General features: G+C 36.5%; 1 protein-coding gene across 3 annotated transcripts in view; it reads right to left on the bottom strand.

Moving 5' to 3' along the window:
- Positions 1-4,802: 4,802 nt before the first annotated feature.
- The window catches only part of LOC141410903 (rho GTPase-activating protein 20-like), a 40,886-nt gene continuing 23,576 nt past the window's right edge, over positions 4,803-22,112 (bottom strand). For 2 of the 3 annotated variants that reach the window (XM_074041695.1, XM_074041694.1), the window contains 6 exons: positions 20,416-20,553; positions 17,960-18,001; positions 17,245-17,323; positions 10,192-10,258; positions 7,998-8,165; positions 4,803-5,099 (listed from right to left, as the gene is read on the bottom strand). In XM_074041695.1, coding sequence (XP_073897796.1) covers positions 4,855-5,099; positions 7,998-8,165; positions 10,192-10,258; positions 17,245-17,323; positions 17,960-18,001; positions 20,416-20,553 — 739 coding nt within the window. In that variant the 3' untranslated portion in view covers positions 4,803-4,854. Of the gene's footprint in view, positions 5,100-6,711; positions 8,166-10,191; positions 10,259-17,244; positions 17,324-17,959; positions 18,002-20,415; positions 20,554-22,112 lie in introns of those variants that run through there. The other variant, XM_074041696.1, reaches the window with a different exon arrangement.

Raw genomic sequence — 22,112 nt, 5'->3', positions numbered from 1 at the left:
GTATCAACTGAAGAAGGAGCTGTAAGTACATGGAGAAAGGAAGTTTTCGGTGTGGCCGAGCATGAACTAAACGAAGGATAGAAGGCCAAGGTGAAGTGGCACTGAGTAGAGACTCGGACCCCTGACATATCTCTTTCTACAGGACCTCCGTGATCAGCGTGTCAGAGTGTGCTCTTTCACCACATTTCAGGGAAAGCACAGCGTGGGGAAGACAGGGGTGGCCTGATCTTTGGAAACTTTACCCTAAGGAGACTTGCAGATAGGTAGGAGCACACAAAGTATGGATTGAAAGGCTCTGAGCATACGGAGAAGACAGCATGCATTTCCCTACGGCAAAGGGAAAAAAACATTCTCCTAGAAGGGATGTGGACCTTCTTGAGATGTGAGTGTTGAGTGCTACTCTGATTCTGGGTGCATGTGTTGGGATTCGGCCCACACCCCAGGTGCCCGCTGCATGCAGAACAGCTGCGTCATGATTTTCTTCACGGGAACGGAGGTATGATCTGAGACGGGTCATTTGAAGGAATGCTCTACGGCGTACCTTTGGGTGAGGGTCCTGGCAGAGCGACTGGCTGGTCCAGCTCATCAAGGGACACCTCTTGTTCCCGGACAGGATCGCAGAAGTTGAGTGTGGATGCGGACCCTGGTGAGTCCCGTGCATCGGGCACGTCCACGTGGATCATTGGAGTGGCTCGTGGACTGCCTTCACCTAGGAGGAGGAAAATTGAAATACACATTCGGCCCGATGGGGAGCGGTGTGATCCATCCTAACTCCCCGTGCCTCGTGTGCAGAGGCTGCTGACAGCATGGTTCTCCTGGAGCTTCAGGAAGGCCAAAGGCCACGCCCCAGATGGAGCCTCTGGAGAAGGACCTGGGGACGACCCGCTGAGAACAGGTGGGCAAAAGCAGGGATTCCACCAAGACAGAGAAAAGGCTACCTTCAATACTTGGATGCCTGGATGGAAATCAAAGATCTCTCAGAACACTGGACAAGGATGGCTGTGCCTGACTTCCACCTGGACGCTATCTGGGGCCTTCTGATATCTACCCTCCCGTCAGTGGACATAATCGCCTGGATGATTCTTGCGCAGCGCACGTTCCAAGACAGGTCTTTTTCAGGTACAGTGCTGCGTGCATTGATGTACTCCACCCTCATGGGTGCCTGCAAATATTGTGGCTGGCCTATCTTCCAAAGCAAAAGGAATCCCTTTTGAATGTGGTACACGTCACACGATGGAGACAGATCCTCGACCTCTGGATCCTGTGACAAATACATGCTTCCTCCTGGAATCTCTCCAGGGAAAATACACACGGCCCGTCAACCAGATTCCCTTGGCTTGCTGCCGTGAGGGGCTTCAGCTAAGTAGGTAAGTAAGGAATCGCCTTGGGGTACCAAGAAGGGTTACGTTTTCTTAAAAAATATGTAGCAACAAAGGGTCCTGCACTCACATTTCTTCACTATCACCTCTGCCCCGAGTGTCAAGGCCCCACGTATCTGAAGGCAACTGGCGTGGAGGCAAGCGGACTATGAAAATGAAAATCTGCAAATAACTCACACAGGCTCGTGCCACACTTTAAAGCAGGTCCTAAACGCAAGTTGCCCTTCCTACATGGATTTCCACCATCAGGTAAAGATTCTCTTTTGTTCCCAAGGACATAAATTTTTTAAATAATATATTACAAGAAAGGATCTTCCCCTCACATTTCTTCCCTGTCTTCCCTTCCCTAGATCGTGCCCTATATTTCTGAATGGATGAAGTTATGTAAGCAAGCAGAATATGAAATGAAAATCTGCATCTAATTCAGCGATAGCTTGTGACACACTTTTTAATATATGCCCTTTGGCAAAGAGCCCTTCCTACATGGGTTTTCACCCTAAACCATTCACCAGGTGAGGAAAGATGAAAGTATACACCTTAAAAGCTTGATGTTGTTCCTCTGTCTTACTGTGCTTGTATATTTGAAGGTTAAATTGTACATAATCTTGTTTATGCTAATTTGTTATGCATAAAATTTACCAAATTATTGCACTTTGTTCAGTGTGTAAGATGAGAATGCTCTGCCTTTTGATACAAACCTCTTCCCTCTAAAATCAGGAACTGGACAAGGATGCCCACTATCTCCACTCCTATTCAACATAGTACTGGAATTCCTAGCCAGAGCAATTAGGCGAGAAGAAGGAATAAAAAGAATACAAATAGGTAAAGAAGCTGTCAAAACATCCTTATTTGCAGATGACATGATCCTATACCTTAAAGACCCAAAAAACTCTACTCAGAAGCTTCTAGACATCATTGATGGCTATAGCAAGGTAGCAGGATATAAAATCAACATAGAAAAATCATTAGCATTTCTATACTCTAACAATGAGCAAACTGAAAAAGAATGTATGAAAACAATTCCATTTAGAATAGCCTCAAAAAAATTCAAATACCTACGTGTAAACCTAACAAAAGATATGAATGACCTCTACAAGGAAAACTATAAACTTCTCAAGAAAGAGATTGAGGAAGACTATAGAAAGTGGAGAGATCTCCCATGCTCATGGATTGGTAGAATCAACATAGTAAAAATGTCTATACTTTCAAAAGTAATCTACATGTTTAATGCAATTCCCATCAAAATTCCAATGACATTCATTAAAGGAGGTATCACGATACCTGACTTCAAACTATATTACAAAGCAATAACTAAAAAAACAGCATGGTACTGGCACAGAAACAGACATGACGACAAGTGGAACAGAATAGAATAGGGGACTCAGATATGAAGCCACACAACTATAACCAACTTGTCTTTCACAAAGGTACTAAATATATACGATGGAGAAAAAGCAGCCTCTTCAACAAAAATTGCTGTGAAAACTGTTTAGCAGTCTGCAAAAAACTGAAACTAGATCCATGTATATCACCCTATACCAATATTAACTCAAAATGGATCAAGGATCTTAATATGAGACCACAAACTCTAAAGTTGATACAAGAAAGAGTAGGAAATACTCTGGAGTTAGTAGGTATATGTAAGAACTTTCTGAATGGAACCCCAGCAGCACAACAACTAAGAGATAGCATAGATAAATGGGACTTCATAAAACTAAAAAGCTTCTGATCATCAAAAGAAATGGTCTCTAAACTGAAGAGAACACCCACAGAGTGAGAGAAAATATTTGTCAGCTACATATCAGACAAAGGACTGATAACCAGAATACATAGGGAACTTAAAAAACTAAATTCTCCCAAAACTAATGAACCAATAAAGAAATGGGCAAGTGAACTACACAGAACTTTCTCAAAAGAAGAAATTCAAATGGGCAAAAATCCCATGAAAAAATGCTCACCATCTCTAGCAATAAAGGAAATGCAAATTAAAACCACACTAAGATTCCACCTCACTCCTGTTAGAACAGCCATCATTAGCAACACCACCACCAACAGGTGTTGGTGAGGATGTGGGGAAAAAGGAACACTCTTACACTGTTGGTGGGAATGTAAGCTAGTACAACCACTCTGGAAAAAATTTGGAGGCTGCTTAAAAAGCTAAACATTGATCTACCATTTGATCCAGCAATACAACTCTTGGGCATATACCCAAAAGACTGTGACACAGTTAACTCCAGAGGCACCTGCACACCCACGTTATTGCAGCACTATTCACAATAGCCAAGTAAACAGCCAAGATGCCCCACTACTGATGAATGGATCAAGAAAATGTGGTATGTATTCACAATGGAATTTTATGCAGCCATGAAGAAGAACGAAAATTTATCATTCGCTGGTACATGGATGGAATTGGAGAACATCATTCTGAGTGAGGTTAGTCTGGTCCAAAAAACCAAAAATCACATGTTCTCCTTCATATGTGGACATTAGATCAAGGGCAAACACAACAAGAGGATTGGACTTTGAGCACATGAGAAAAGCGAGAGCACACAAGGGAGGGGTGGGGAGAGGTAAGACACCTGAAAAATTAGCTAGCATTTGTTGACCTCAACACTGAGAAACTAAAGCAGAACCTTAAAAGCAACTGAGGTTAATAGGAGAAGGGGACCAGGAACTAGAGAAAAGGTTAGATCAAAAAGAATTAACCAAAAAGGTAACACACATGCACAGGAAATTAATGTGAGTCAACTCTCTGTATAGCTATCTTATCTCAACTAGCAAAAACCCTCGTTCCTTCCTATTATTGCTTATACTCTCTCTTCCACAAAATTAAAGATAAGGGCAAAATAGTTTCTGCCAGCTCTCGAGGAGGTGGGGGGAAGAGGGAAGGGTGGAGTGGGTGGTAAGGGAGGGGGTGGGGATGGGGGGAGAAATGATCCAAGCATTGTATGCACATATGAATAAAAAAACAATAAAAATTTAAAAAATGAAATAAAATTTTCTCTACCAACCCAAAGCTGTTTCCAAGCTGCATGTTAAAAGGACATCTCTAAAAAAACCAAAAAAACAAAAAATCCTCTATGTCGTGCAATTCACTGAAGAATGTTACTGTGGAAGCAATCATGGAGTCTGGTACTTTCTAACATATATTTTGAGACTCTGCTGGGTCTTTTGGTGATGTATTTTATTTGATGCAAGAATCCTAGTTGCCTATGTGATCAAATAATTTGTATAATTTCATCATGAATATATGAGGTGTATGTACTTGTCATAAAAATCTGTGTTGATGAATGAAGCTAAAGTGATAGAAACCCAACTTTTCTTAAACAGCACTGCTTGAATGAGTTATGGTCATTTTTTCTTAGACACTTCATTTATCTATTCAGGTGTGAAGGTTTCTTTCTTCCATTTGGAATCTTTCTGTTAAATAGTACACATATTCCCTCAGCCTGGCTTTTACCCTGAGCTTTTTAAACTAAATCTTTAGGCCACGAATAGAATTTCCTGCCATGGGAGCATAAAATTTTAAAAGTATTATGTAGCAATAAGCTCTTTTCCCCAGAATTGGAGATAGTGAATTGTCATTCTCACAAATATTCATAGTAGAAACTCCACTGTGTAGTTCTGTCCTTATGGTAGGTGGGGATTCACCCAGGTTGTTGTGGCTGGATCTAGATCGGCGGCGAAATCTCCAATTCCTGAATGGGTATCTTCCTTTATCTGAGGTTGACCAGGAATCAAAGGAAGAAGAGAGATTATTATAACCTTTAGTTGTTTCATTCATTTCACCTTGTTCCCACCATTTTCATTTTATAATGTGCTAGGTGCATTGCATACTAGAGGAACTAAGTCATTTATACTGTAAATGTCCTACATTCTGAAACTTGTTAATTGCCTTGTAATTATATTCTTTGTCAAAACCAATTAATTGGTGGTTAATTAATTTAGTTTAGTTTTTCCCATGTGACTGCATTGTAGAGAGTTTGTCTCTGTCCTGCAACATTGAATCATCAGACCATTCACACCTTGTTGGAAAAGATTCCTGGAAGTTAAGTATGATAGCTGAGTAAACATGTCATATCCCATTTTGAAAGCTAAAACTATTTAGTATTGAATTTCAGCAGTCTCATAATCTACTTTCAAAACATGTAACCAAGGTCAACTGTACCCCATCAAAAGAGCATCTGCCCTTAATGACAAAGCCTGCTTGAGTCAATTCTTAGTAAGTCTCTGGCTACTTCACCATAAAGTATGTCTTCAAACCTCAGTCCAATGTTTCTACTGCTTAACTATAAAATTTTCCAAACATGGTACCTTCATATTTTAATAAATAAGTAACATATACCAAATATTTAAAAGATAACAGATAGGCCAAGATTTGCAAGATCATTGACGTTTGACCAAATATGTTTAAATAGCTGCTCTCTCAAGGTTACCTAGGCTCAGAAGACCAATAATCACATGTTCTCCCTCATATGCGGACTTTAGATCAAGGGCAAATACAGTAAGGTGACTGGACTTTGGTCACATGATAAGGCGAGAGCATACATGGGAAGTATGAGGATAGGTAACAAACCCAAAACACATGATAGTATTTGATATCCTCAATACAAAGGAACTAATGCAGAAACCTTAAAGTGACAGAAGTCAGTAGGAAAAGGGGATCAGGAACTAGAGAAAAGGTCAGTTTGAGAAGAATCAACTTAGAATGTAACACATACGTACATGGAAGCAATTCTAGGAATCTCCCTGTATAGCTATCCTCATCTCAACTAGCAAAAATGCTTTATCCTTATTATTGTTCATAGTCTCTCTTCAACAAAATTAGAGAAAAGAGCAGAACAGTTTCTGCCTGGAAACAAGGGTGTGGGGGGAAGAGGGAAGGGGGTGGGAGAAAAGGGAGAGGGCAGGGGTAGGGGGGAGAAATGACCCAAACATTTTATCCACATATGAATAAATGAAAAAAAAATAGCTGCTCTCTTGGCTTTTCTGGGATTTGCTATGTATAAAAACATGGGGACAATGCTTGTGGGGCTGGATCAGTGATGCTAGTGTGGGTTTCTGTTTCTGCCACTTACCTGGACAAATTATCAAGACTCTTTTTGATTCAAATCCTCAGTTTAACCTGAAGGATATTATCAATATACCTCATTGGACTAATGCCTAGAACAAGGCATGGTTCACAGTATTCTTGATAAAATTAAGTTTACCCCTAACTCAGATGGTTTAAGGCAGCTGAGATTGCAGTGTTCTTCCTGCAAAGCAAGCTCTACCCTGTTCTTCTTTTCAGATAGGAGCCTCCAGATGGCATGCAGGCACAAACACTGCCACCTCTCTACCTGTTATACTTATCCCCTCCAATTCAAAAGTTAGGAAAGAAAAAAGCACATACATTCTAAAATCCTGGAGCATATTTGTGTATGTTAACATATACAAAATTTGATGACTATAAATGTAAATACACAGGTTGAATTGTTATACTCTACCTGGTGTCTCCAATGCTATTATTTCTAAAATAACCCAAATGTATTCTCTTATTCTTCATATGAAAAATAATATTACTAACACCCTGTCCCTTGAAACAAAGATATAATATGCAGTTATAGTATGAGGAAAGACTTGACAGCAGAGTAAACTCCAAGTCCAATAGTTGCTCAATATTTTCACTTAGATAAGTCTTTTGTGATGCATATTATTGATTGGAGAATTCTTATTGTTTCTGTAATGAATGAAAGTGCATGTGATTGCTATAAAATTGGGCTGATAAAACAACCTAACTGCAGAGAAACTCAGCCTGTCTTCAACAGTCTAGAGCAAATTAGGTTAATGGATTCCTCATGCTTGATTCAGGGTATGAAAAAAATGTAAAAATCATAAACTGTGTGCTTATACAAGAAAAGTGACAACAATAAGGGAAAACTCTGTACTAGGCTAAATATATCCTAAATTAATAACACAGTTGTATAAAAGAGAGAAATATCAGTGCAAAAGCACTGGAATATCTCAGGGAGAAAGTGGCAAGAAGGATGAATCAAAAGTTCTCCATTGAGAACTTCAGTCCAATTCTAGATGTATGTCTGAAGCACATGTAGAAAGTAAGCTGGCCTTGGGGTAGATTTAGAACTGAATACAGGTTAGAATCACAAAGACCCTTCAGACCAAGAAGAGATTCCATTTAAAACCATATCTCTTTACTCAAGATTTCAAGTGTGTCTAGGTCATGTCGTCATGACTATTCTGGCCCCGGATGATGACTGCAACCAGAAATGGGGACGATATGAGAGTCCAGGCCTCAAGAGAGCATCTTCTAATAAGACACACAGATGTAGACTTACATAACTACTTTTCTAAAGTGCTCTTGGGATACAAATAAGAGAGCAATTTTCTCTGTGGATGAATGAAAAACAAATTCTCCTAATAGGGACTTGTGTCTTAACTTCAATTCTCAGAGGCAATCTAAGCCCGATTCTGAATGAGTATTGGGTACTTGCATATACTACCTCCTTAGGATATGGAAAATACCTATGAATCAAGAGTTTTATTTTCATCAGGAATGGAGGTGTGAACTGTGAGATGGCACTTCCAGGAAGGGAAGGTATTCATTACTCTCATGCTTGCCTTTGTTTGGATGCCTTGGCCCTAGGAAAAACTGGCCTTTGAGGTCTGGGGACACCTGTTCCTGGATGGGCTCCTGAAAGGTCTGAGAAGTTAATTTACTGGGTCTCTGTGGCATGAATGCCTTCTCTCCAAGGTAGTTCATTTTGATGGCATACGGACATTCGTGTCCTATATGGAGAAAAATAGAAATATAGATTCAGGCTGATGATGGTGGGTGTAATCAAACTTACCTTTTGCTGAATTCACTGGTATGGACATGGTTCTCTTGGAGCCTGTGGAATTAATAATGCTATGTCTCCTGAGTGTGCATTATGCACACTCACTAAGGAGAACATCCAGAAAACAGGTGCCCAAGCAAAAGAAGTTAAGTAATAAAGAGATAAAAACCTTAAATATGTTACCTTGTTTGGAATGCATAGATCCATCAGTGAAATGTTCAGTGGTGACTTTCACTATGTTACCATCTGAGACTATTTAAGGCCTTCTAGTTTCTGCCTTGACATCAACCAAATTTTTAAGTCTTAGGAAAATTACTTGAATCCTCTAACCTTACATTCATCATTTTAAAAATGTGTCCTTCCTACTGCAGAGATGGAAGAAAATACATTGATGGACATTAGTTTTTAATATTCCTTAATAATTACAGTAGATGTCAAGAGTTGGTAACATTAGTATTTTCTCATATGAAATGTCACTTTTACCAAAAGACATGTTTCCCTTTGTCAGTTCGCACGTCAAGGCTACTCATGAGCATTGGACTGGTGTTCTTCATGCTTCCCTTACACTGCTGTTCTGCCAGTGTTTCCTCACTGACAGTGAGCAGAAGGAAGACTGCAGCATATTGGAAAATAGAAACAAGGTGCAAAAACAACACCCACAGTCACCAGGAGCTACATGGCAAGTGACTTGCTTTGCTCTTTCATGGTTTAACTTACTTTCTTTACAAAGAATTATCAAAGATGCTGTGCTGTGAAGTGAATGACATTGTCTAGGATGAGTATAAAAGCCCCTTTGCATCCATTTCTGATTTTGCACTGATGTAACTTGGTGAACTCTTGCTGTTCCTTTCCATCTGGTACAGATACATTGTTAATGCTACATTCAGAACAAGAATTACAGCAACTTTCAACTTTTAGGGTAAAACAAGCTCTACTGGCATCAGTGTAATAAAACTAAGGCTCAGGATAATCAGAAGTTGATCCACACTCGAGAACTGAGAGTACATTCAGAAAAAAGGATTCAGAAAGGCTGAGGAGAGGTCCTCAAGAATAGTGCTCCTGAGAGAAAGCTGTATTCAAAGGAGTTCTGAGGTTTAGTTATCATTTAGATACTTTATCAAACTAATACATTTCATTAAAATATATTTCCAGTATTGCCTTCCCCATGTTATTTCACTTATTGCTGATAAATATTACTAAATAATATCAAGTTATTAAAAAGAAACATGCCCATGACTTCTAGCAGAAATTATTCCCTCTCTCAATTACAGCATAGGCAATATGTCCTGGTCCTTCCTGTGTATTGGAATGGATTTGTTTCTTCATCTTCACATGATGAGCCGTGAGTTTTTCTTCCAGCTAAATTCTTTTAATAACTATCTTAAAGATGAATCATCTATCAGTAACTTTAAATAGAGAGGAAAATGCAACCAAAAAATAACAAAATACAGGTTGGGAACAATTTAGGAGTTTGCTTATCTCCTTTTTTGTGAAAAGTTCTATGTATAGAGCTTGTGTTAATGAAATATTTATATATGGTTTCACAGCCATGACTGAATTATAGAAGATTGTTACAAAATGGAGGTGACCTATTCTTTAGAAAATGAATAGTGGATTTTTACTGAAGTAGGAACAATAAATGGGAAAATTAATTTCTAATATTTTTTATACTTCCTGACAAAAATAATCCAGTTCTTGGTTTTTTTTTAAAAGAAAGCTATGTCTTCATGTGAAAAATTAGAAGAAAACTTCACTTTTTTTCTCCTCAACTGTACCAGAAATTGTCAAGTCTAAAGAGATGTTTCCAAACACCTGTCATAGAGTTAGTGCTGGCAATTATTTCTTAAATGTACAAGTGAATACTTGGGCCATTTTTACATTTAGAGGCATTCAAGCTTAAGACAACAGTCAATACTTTGAGAGAAGTATAACTTTGAGCCCAATCAATCACATTTTAGATTGTCCCTGACATTTACCCAAGAGTGTGAATGGGGCTTCTTCCTTCCCAGAGTTGAAAGATAGCAGGTATTCATTTTCACATTCCTAGGAGACAAAAAGAACAAAGCATCATGAAAGATTATTGAAAATGGATTGTTGAAGAAATTATTTCCATAGCATTTCTGTGTTTCTAAGAAGGAAAGGAATTTGTATCACTACAAATGCTATTATATTCATAGGAGGCCACAGTTTTGCATCAACAGTGCTGATTTCAATAACTCCTGGATACTTCCAAACCTCCAGGAGATTACTCCAAATTCTTGCGTTGTGGCTTCTGAAAGACTACGGATCATAATGCAATCCAGCCATCACTTTCTGAGTGAACCAAGTAATGAGAAACCATACTCAATATCCTCCACTACAGAAGAAAAGTCTAATCCCCAGAGTTCTGCCTTCTGCTATCTCCAATAGTCATGGAGAATGTTGATTTCTGTTACACATGTCCCTCTTTAGACAAACTTGTTGCTCAAAGCCACACATGTGCTAAAATGGGCCTAAGAAAAGTAAAATTTAGAATGTACTATAAGGTCAATAACACTGAGCAAAAGAGACAGAGGTCCAAAAGGCCTTGAGGAGATGTCAGGGGAAAGCCAGTTGTTACTTTCAGTCAGGGAAGCCTTGTTCTGAGAAGAGAATCTCTACAAGGACTCCACCTGGAAAATAGGTCAGGTGTGGAAAGGTTATCCCCAGCAGAATTACTGGCCAACATTAAGGAAACCTCACTTAAACAAATCCAAATTACCAAGATTCTGATGAATTATTTAGAGTCCTAAAAGAAGGGTTAAGTCAGAAATATGTTTCAAATGGAGTTATTGTAATAGGTACACACAAACACATGTGTGCATGCACACACTCACACGGGTGTGTGGTACATCAGCACAATATTACATGGCATATAGGAAGTAAGATCTAATAACAAATATTTTCTTATAAGGCAGGGTTTGGAAATGCTTTGTTGAAGTTGTTTAAATCAGGCATACTTATATAACCAAATAACCTCAATTCTTTATTACAATAGAAACTTTTTCTTTGTGGTGAGCTGTTCACGTTAAGCAAAGGTAATTCACAAATATGAATTAAGTGAACTGTATTCTAAGTCACTATCCCCATGTGGCCCCTAAAAGTACTCACTCTCTTCCAAGATTTAATTCTTATACAGAGCACATACATCCTACAGTTTAGAAATCAAGGCAGCAGTAACTGCTTTACTTAGAACATATGAGTTCAGCTCTCTTTTCAATTTATTATTAAATGATACTTCTATAAAATGACTATTATACCAAACGGTGGTTGCTCTGAGTTTTTATGGGACTTTATTATGCTACACAGTCAGATTTACATATAAATCATAGAGATCATGTCACAATATTCAGAATTTTCACAAGGAAATAATTCTATATAAGGAGCCATGCTATACCATGGTTCCTTGATCCAGAGGTCATTAAATTTATTAAAACTGAGTTACACACACTTACCTCTTCCTTTTTTGTGCCTTCTTCTCAAATATGTGCACCTCTTTTACCAAAATATATTTAACTACATATGTGAGCACTATCTAAACATAAAACAACAAACAAAAGTAAAATAGAATGAAAGTTGTGCACACTCTTATAGCTAGCTGCCTTCAGTTCCTAAAAGTGTGTGTGGGGGACAAACTATGACTTTGATATCTATAATAACCAATTATCATATGATTATATATATATATACACATACAAAAACATATATTTGGATAGATATATGATTCTCAAAAATAGAAGTTATCTTTTAATTTAAAAGTAGCTTACAAGCAACTTACAGTTATTCCTATAATCGACAGTGTCTTCTTAATAATATCATTTACTGTATCAAAACTTGTTGCAGTGACAGCAACAGGCCATAAAAAATGAAAAAAAATGCTATAAATTAAGAATTCCAAAGCACACAATTCTGTAGTTATTGTCAACTTATTATCCATATTAAACAAAACTTGTTTTCAGGTGAGGACAAAAATAAAGCACATGTAGAGCACAAAACCTTGACTTTAGATATTTTTCATTCCTTTATATAACATGAAGTCAGTAGAAAGCATTTCAGTATAACACCTTTCTCTGCAAATAAAGGATTTGTAGCACTTCAAATATAGCAGCTTAACTGAGAAAAATTCAGTACTCAGAGAGGGTTTGGGGACTGATTCTGAGCACTGTGAGGTTGTTTCAATAAAGGAGGAGAGTAGTTTCAAAAGAAGAAGCTCATATTATGAAAAACAGGACACACTAAGCAGAGGCCACTAATGGGAGATGGACGAAAAAGAAGGAAGTCAAGAAGGTGAATATGGTTGATGTACTCTTGATACAAGAATGAATATAGAATTTTCAAACATGTTGAAGGGGACTAAGATAGAAAGGAGAAAAACAGAAGAGAGAACAATTTGGGCTATAAAATATATATATGTGGAAATGTCACATTGAAACTCTCTTACATAGAGACATACAAAATGCTTTTTTTCAAACATGGAGAACAGGAAGGTAAAACATGTCTTGTTTCTGGGTGCTGGCATCATTGAGAGTGAAAAGGATGTAGGGAAAAGTTAGAAGGGTGAATATGGGCAAAATATTATGTATTCATATATGAAAGTGGAAAAATGGACCTTCTGAAACTGCTGCAGTAATAGGGGGGATGAGGGATAAAGGAGAATAATGCAGAGGGTGAATTCAATTATGATGCATTGTAAGAACTGTGGTAAACATCACAATGTACTCCCAGTACAACAATAATAAAATGATTAAAAAGTAAAGGAGGAGCTGAAGCCTTTCGTTTTCTAGCCAAGTGGGTTGTGATACTTTGGCTTTATTCCTTTACTTGTCGTATATTTAGTTCTACTAAAATCAGAATAAAAATTGGCTATAAAAGACTTCTTCAAAAACACTATGTAGAGAGCACTTTCCCTTCAGGGTTAGCTAGATTTTCATTGTTGATATCTATTAAAATAATAAATCTAACAATCAAGAATGAAAACTTTCATGGTTTTAGCTCCATTCCCATCTGCCAATGAATAAAGTCATTTCTACTACATCACACATTAAGATGTGTTCTGGAAAAATAGGAAGACAATTTGTAGAAAGCCTGAAAAAAATTGAAGGGATTCTGAATTGATGCCATTGAACCATCTGAATTTCAAAATATGTTAGCATAAAATAAGAAAATTACTATGCATGTAGATTTTGCAATATAACAAAAATCCACAATCAGGTCTGCGTCATCTGATAAGCACTGCTTAAAGAAGACAAAAGCTGCTGTGCATGGTGTCAGGCTCCTGTAATTCCAGTACTCCAAAGACTCAGGCAGGAGGGTTGTGAGTTTGAGGCCAACCTGAGCTACATAAGGAGAATGGCTAACAAGACAAACAGCATAGGTGGGCACCCACAGGCCTTAAAATGATACTAAAAAAAATCAAGTTAAGGAAACCCTTTTATGACTCATTGTATTTTACTTTATTATGGACTAAATGGTTCATGGGACAACTGGACCCAAAGTTGTTAATTGTGTATGTGTGTGTGTGTGTATCTGTGTTGCTGAGGATCACCCACAGCCTAGCACATATGGTCAAGTGTTTCTATCACTGAGGGTTAGCTAGGCATTGGGGTCTTATTAAAACTTGTTTTACCCAGGCTGATCTTGAACCACATTTCTTCCAATCTCTGGCTTCTAAGTATCTAGGATTACAGGATTATCAAACAAGCCTGGCCAAAGGACAATGGATTTTTATGAACAAACCATCTTAAATTCATTCACTTCTCATTGTGCCTCTTATTGCCTAACAATTATGAAATTTCTCACAATACCCAAAAGTAGGGCTCAGATCATCCAAATTCAAGGAAGTCAGAGCCTCTTATGCTAAAATATCTGGAGGGTACAAACACTTGGGCTATAGCTTGATATTTAGTTAGAAGTAAAGGTTCTGCAGTTTTTAAGATGTCAGAAAGCCCCTCCTTACATGTTAAAATTCCACTGTCTTTTACAAAGAAACCCTTTGAAATTCTCATCATTCTAATTTATGTGGTTTAGAAGATAATAGGTTCTCATGATATGTGGAACCAGGTAAGATCAAAATAATAATTACAATAACATATGTATTCATTCTAGATGGTGTTCTTGTAGATAAACAGGTAAATTTGTGTAGATAGAGCTCTTTGTAAAAAAAAAAGTAGGGTTTTTTTTTGATATTGAGATATGGACTCAGGGCTTCACATTTGCTAGACAGGCACTCTATACCACATGAACCATGCCTCCAGTCCTTTTTGCTCTGGTTACATCAGAAATAGGTTTTCAATGTCTGCCCAGGACTAAGTGCATCATAATACTCCCTTCTTGTGCTTTCTTCCCTTGTTGGGATAGAAGGCATGTGCCACCATGCCCACCATTTTTCTGTTGAAATGAGATCTTGAAAACTTAATTTTCCGTAGATGGGCTGGGAACCACAATCTTCCCTATCTAAGCCTCCCAGGTAACAGACATGTTGCCACTATGCCCAGCTATTATTTGAGTTAATGTCTCATTAACTTTTGCCTGGGATGGCCTCAACTGCAGTCCTTCTGATCTCAGCCTCCCAAGCACCAAGGATTACAGATATTTGCCAGTAGCACCCAGCAACAAATAAAGTTTTAAAAATATTTATCAAAATTTAAAAATATTTATTCCATGTTTCCAAATGGAAATATAACTATTTTTCCATATAAGTTGAATATTACTTGCAAATACAAATATATATATATATTTTATAATATATATAATATATTAAGAGCTGAGACCAAGCTTAAGATGATATAGACGGTCAACTTATGAGACACAAAAACATGCATTCAAAATGTTTATTTTTTATAAATTAGACATAAATAAAGTAGATTTTTTTAAATATCAAGACAAATGCATTAAGAAAATGTGGTACTTATATACCATGGAATTTTATTCAGCCACAAAGAAGAATGAAATTTTGTTATTCACAAGTAAATGGAAGGAACTGGAGAACATCATCTTAAGCAAAGTTAGCCATGCTCAGAGGGCCAAATATTGCATGTTCTCCCTTATATGTGGATTATATACCTAAAACAAATGCAGTAATATTATTGGGCATGGGTCCCACACTAAAGGGGAGAACACGCAAAGGAGGAATAGAGGAAAGGAAAGGAACCTAAACCTTAAATGTGGTTGACTGTAGAGGAGTGAATATAGTAATCTTAAACTGGCAGAGGCCACTATGGGAAGGGGACTAGGAAGTAGCAAAGAGATCTGGTAGAGAAGAACCAATGTGGGTTGCAATACACATGTACATGAAAGCATCACTAGGAATCTCTCTGTATACCTACCTTTTTCTCAAAGTAGCAAAAATGCTATGTCTTTCTTATTATCTCTAAGGTTACTCTTTAACAAAATCAGAAACAAGAGGGAGGAACAGGTTCTAGCTGGGCACAGGGCATGGAGAGCAGGGGTGGAGGGAGGAGGTGGCCCAAACAATGTATGATTAAAGTAAAAATCATAAAATTAAAAAAAAATAAATAAAAAGAAGTCAAGATGTATTCCATGACAAATTGTAAATATAACCACTTGCCACCATTGAAATCAAGCCAGCAGAGACATGTCAGTGCTTCCTTATGACAACTGTCTAGCCTTTTCTTTCTCCTGCAATGCATCTGGTACATGGAAACAGGTCAGAACAATCTTGTGACTATGCTATTGGCCAAGAAAGAATGTGTTTGCACTATGCTTTTCCTCTTTCAATTACTATTTTGTATAATTTAGAACCACTATTCAGGGCAGCAGAGTGGCCCAAGTGGTAAGAGTGCCCATCTAGCAAGCATCAGGCCCTGAGTTCAGAACCTCAATGTGACAAAAACAAACAAACAAAAACCCCTGACTCCACTAGAACCACTATATAGAAACAAGAGACATAAAAATACCTATTTTATTCATCATTATGAACATCCTGGCTACTGTACTACAATTTCAGAAATCAAATGTCACATAGTATTGAAGATATGGGTTTTTTTTTCTCAATAGCAGTAAAACACATGAAGTAGACATATGCTGATTCCTTAAAAGTATCATCTCTCATAGCTAGCTCAATTGATTCCTGATTTTCTTAGGAATGAAAGATGTATCAAAACTCTGTATTTTAATTAATTGCTAAGTGCAATGTCTGTCCCTAAAGAATCCGGTATTAGAAAGGGAACACTATTGGTGTGAACTGAGAAAATTAGAAAATGAATATTAGATAAAATTTTATATTGGCTAAGTTTTATCTCAGTCATAAAGCACTTCCCTAGCATATGTGAGACCCTGAACTCAAACATCAGCACTGTATATACAGACACACACTATATCATATATGTATAATATAAAATATATTTTATCATACATATGTATGTATATAATGATATTAAATTTACTGAAGTTGCTGAATAGTAGTTACCTAGAAGAATATCCTCATTCTTAGAAAATACATAAGTATTTAAGGATAGAGGCATGGTAAATGTAACTGACCTTCAAAAATAAGTGTGCATAAATGTTTTTTAAGGAAACGAATAAGGCAAAGTATTATCAAATAAGTGAATATAAGGACTATATGTTACTAGTCACACTTTTACTTCAATGCACGTTGATGATTTTGAAAGACACAAAAGTATTTTAAAATAAAATACTTTTTATGTGTGTGTGTATAATATACATTTTTTTCATGTAGGCAGGTATGTTATGTGTGTGTTATAAGAAACATATAAAACACATTGTATTGTTTATTTCATTGTAATGTTTATATACGTGCACATAATGTACTTTGATCAAATTCACCTCTATTACTATTTCTTAACCTGCTTTCCTACATCCCCCACTTGTTTCCTTTTTTGAAATATTAAGTTCCATGTGATACTTTATAAATTCTCTCTTTTTCCTCCAATACTTTATAAATCTCTCTCTCTCTCTCCTCTCTGTCTCCCCCTCAAACATACTGTAAGTCAGGAAATTGAAATTTTCTTTTTGGTCTTAAAAACACTTACAGAATGCTGTATGTCTTTGATGAAGATCGGGAGCTCAAGGGTCTTCTGATTGTCCTTCTCTTTTGTTAGATTGATGTTTCTAATGATTCAATAATAACCACAAATTGTAAAATGAATTAGCTAGTACCATATTTTCAAAACCTATGTTGTTAAAATTACCCATCTTTATTATGTTATATTTAAGAACATACAAAAAGATTCAGCAAGATCAATTATATGTTTGAAAATAGACAAAAATATTTCAGGAAAATGATTTGTGGCCCTGAGGATACCAGGTTGCCCTGGGATGTAAGATTTGGGAAGCAGATCTAGTCCTCTAAGCACTCTTGCCTGCATGACAGGGTTCAACACCTTCCTGGACTCAAGATTAGGTAGGATGCAGTAGTTTCTTTGAATTGACTCAACAGAGTAAGAAACCTGTGTTTATGAGAATTTAATATATGTTTCAAGAATATTAGCTCTAATCTACAGGTTGAAGAACAGAAAAGGTAAGAGTTTCAACCAAAACTTCCTCAAATATAAACAAAGCGTACTTATCAATTAGAGAACACTGTTTATAGTAGCATCCAGGGTAAATGCAAATAAGATTTTATTTGAGGATAGTCTGATAATTTCTGTGACTAAAAAGTGGAATAGTTTAAGGGTGTCGGCTTTCAGGGACTTTCCTTCTTTTATCACAAATTAAAGTATTAAAATATGTACACTGGCAAAATACCTTTCAAGGAATGAACACCACTTTTCTTTTTGCTCCAAAGATCTGTAATATAAAAAGTAAGAAAAATTAAGCACAACATATTCATGCTAAGATGTTAAGATCATCATTCCAAATGAAAATATTAGTGCCCACTGTTACCGCTGTGGGTACAGGTGGAAGTAGTATCCCACTAATAACTGAGTTTGAGGGACCCTGCTCTTTACAGGTGATCTTCCAGTGATAAGTGCATTTCAGAGGGGAAGAGATGTTGATTTGGAATTTAAACACTGGATTTCAGCCATACCCTACTACAAGCTTTGTGTCACAGCCAAGTCTAAGATTCAGTTACTACAACTGATAATTAGGGTAATTAAACCTTGGGGAGCTTTAAGTACTATTCAAATATAAAAACTATTGTTCAGATTTAATATTACTTGAGAAATTTGTTCTTTGAATGAACTACTCTTGCACAAGGAACAAGAATATCTTTTTAGAGGAAAGAAACCTACAATGTTTTATTTCTTTATGAAAATTTCAGAGTTGTAAAATGAAAGTTACTTTCTAGAAAACATTCATTAGTGTGACCCTCTGACCAAGATCAATTCACTTGTGCCTAAATTGCTAATGATTTAGTATCCCCTTTGCTATTCCACACTTGTATTAAATATGTAAATAAAAATATTTTGAGAATCATTCATATATGGATTGATCACTTGTTAGCTATTTTTCTTAAAAATCTGGCATATTATATATAACATGAAACTGACCATGAGTGACTTCTAGTACTCTCAATATTGTTTATCTACCATCAATATCTTTTTACCAAAAGCAAGCCCTTTACCTAACCTATTGATCATTATTCCCATTCTCCCTTGTTCCTATCCAACACCACATTGTTAAACATTTGGTTTGTTTCTATGTTGGCTATTACAAGCAATGTTGCTGTGAACATTGATGCACAAAGTTTAGTGTGGATGTATGTTTGCATTTTTCATGAATCTACATTCAGGATTGAATTGCTGAGTCATTGAGCAATCCTATCTTGAAATTATTATGGAAACATCAGACTTTTTTCCCCAGAACTGCCACATTTTGTATTTCTATCAGGAGCAGCAAGTCCACTTTCCAGCTCTGTGCTGTTGGGATGGGTTTCATCAGGAGTGTTGATCACCAAGATGGCCTCTAATCTGCATATGTACAGGGATATCACTTCTAATTATGCCAGTTTAAAGAACTGTAACAACAGCAAACAGAAAAGCAATAGATGCTGAGCATTTTTGTATTATAACATGTAAATCTAATTTTGACATGTCATCTACTCATCAAAAATATAAAAGGTTTTCTTAAACTATCTCAGCAAAGGCTTCGTATATTCTCAATTTAAACTCCTTCCTCTAACCTGCCACATGGAGAGAATATTAAGCAATAAGAAGTGATAATGTTTAGATAAATCTGTCATGGAAGAGAAGACATTGATACAAACATAATCTTCCCAATAATCTTTGGAAATTTTCCTTGAGTCAAAAGCTGCATCAAAGAATTTACTAAATTTATAAAACTTGCTAAAATTTTAATTAGTTGTTTCAACTTTGAGATGGTGCATCATGTTTTGGCACAGAGTGGTGAAGAGAGTAAAGAAGAATGCTGAGTACATGTGATGAACCCTCTATGAGTAAAATATATATGAAATGTGGCATCAGGTTTGTGTTACACAATATCTGTGAAATCAAGTGTATGAGCTCAAGATGGCTAGGTATATAGCCACATTCCCATCTTCATGCCCACCTATGAATGTGTTGGAAAACTAATCTGTACTGCATGAATAAATCTCTATTTCAGATTGTCTAAAGACACCATGAGTGATACATATTGTCTACAGACAACAAATATGAAAGTCTGTCACATGGCAATTCAGGCATCTGAATTTTGATGACAAAATTTTTTATTTGTATAATTAAATACTGTATTTCTGTAAAGAATTAAATTGAGAGAACAAAAGGAAAATTTCAAACTTAATTGGACTATGCAATGACACTTGCTGAAAAAAGATCTATTCATATAGTTTTAAAACACAGATAATACCTGATCATTAGAGAGAGAGAGAATGGTGGAGAAAAGGCCTAGTCCCTTGTTCGCTGGTTTGCCTCTCACAGTCCCTAACACCCACCCACCCCACGTAACTTCTAGAGTCCTGCTGAACAACCACTGGTTAAAGCCTATTTGACTATTGACTCATTTGCACATATTTGCATGTAAAAATCTCTTAGGAGAAAATACAAGGCAAATGAACAATCTTATGGGAGGTCCAAAAAAATGAATCTACAGCTTAATATGCAGTCAGACTTAAATATTTTCCTATTTTGAATAAGTTGTAGGAAATTTTTAATGGCATTTTTGATCTGGAATAGAACATAAAAGGTAACTGTGCTCTGTCATAGGTAGCCCATATAAATACAAGGCCTAGTTGTGGGTCTTACGGGAAGGTGGCCCTGAAGTTCTCCATCGGCCACCCCAAGAGAAAGGACTTCTTGGCTTCAGAATCGCCTTCCTCCACTTTGTCCATCCATACGATGTGCAGTGGGATTACACATTTGATCTTCAAGATATTCTTACACCTAGAAAGATAATCAAGCACAATCTCTGTTTGTGTCTTAATTGTGGGAGCAGCTCTGATCATGGGAAGACACTAATTCTGCCTGCTGCAGAGCAAAAGCATGCCACTTCCACCTCTAGCAGCTTTGGGGTCTGGCCCAATGAACAGCTCTATGGGCCATGACCAAGGGTGTGGTGGGTGAAGCCTAAACCAGGAAACACTGAACACACTTTGTAGATAGCACCAAACAATTGTAGACTATGCTATCTTTCAGAATGTTAAGTACTGAGCAAGCATCATACGCTATGTTTTAAAGGTTTGCTTTAGAGAACCATTAATTGATTTAGTTTCTATGGCCTCAAAAATAATTTGAAGGGCTGACCAAAATGCAAAAGTATATGATTTATGAAAACAAAGTTTTTATATGACAGACAGGGCTAGAAATATATAACTTTGGATTCAAGGGTTTTGAAACACATTTCAATCTTAGTTCATATAAGATTTATTATTGTTAGCATACAAGTTATTATAAATTTCCTTTGTTAAGATTTTATTCACAGGTGAATAAATGTAAAAATGATAAAACAAAAAATAAGAAAAGATTTTGTTCATAATCATTTTCCAATTGATTCTCTTTACACTGAAAAAAAATTGCACGCTACAACATGAACCCTACTTTAAAAAAAAACACAAATGAAGAAACACAACAGGCAAAATGCAGTAGAGACCACGAGGTACTCCATGTGAGTGTTGCACACTTGAAACGTGTATGGTCTTTTCAATTTTGTAGCTACTCTTTTACTATTAATATTTTAATAGTTATTAAGCACAATCTGTTTTAAAAACGTAAGTCAAATGCAATGAAATAAATAACTTCCTACCTAGCATTCTAATGACTATCAAATTGATCATGAAGGCCCCATCTTCTTGAGAACAGAATTTTCTAATGTATGGGTTAAGAGTCCCTAAAACAAAACTCCAAAATTTGAAATGCTATGAAATGCAAACCTTTCTGAGCACCAATATGATATACCATAAGTTGAAAATTGTACACCAGATCGCATGTGACAGATTAAAGTCAAAATATAGACATATCACATAAAATTACCTTTAGGCTATGTCTATAAAGTGTATACTAAATATAAATGATTTTCACATTTCAATTTGCATCACATTCCCAAGAGCTCTTGTGTGTATATTCAAATTTCCAAAATCTGAAAAAAAATCTCCAAACTGAAACACTTCTGGTCCCAAGAATTTTAGATAATGTTGAGTATCCTCAATCTGCGATATTAAAACAATGACCATCTCTTGTAAGCTAAATCAACCTCTTCAATAAAATTCTCAAAATAAAATTTACTATCAACATTCAGCACAAATAGAGAAAATATACTGCATATATGAGCAAATAAACACTTAAATTTGCATGAATCCCTACACACAAAGTGAAATTTATTTGTTTCCACAAAATACATGGGGATTTGTAGAACTCTTTATTCCATTGAGGTGGTTACTGGCTCATCGACTTCACAAGTAAGTCTTTCCAAGTGAAGTCTGAGGTGAGCTGAGGTAAAATGGAAC

This window comes from Castor canadensis, chromosome 9 (genome assembly GCF_047511655.1).
Source record: "Castor canadensis chromosome 9, mCasCan1.hap1v2, whole genome shotgun sequence".
Taxonomy (NCBI): domain Eukaryota; kingdom Metazoa; phylum Chordata; class Mammalia; order Rodentia; family Castoridae; genus Castor; species Castor canadensis.
This window is presented reverse-complemented; position numbering and strand designations above follow the sequence as displayed.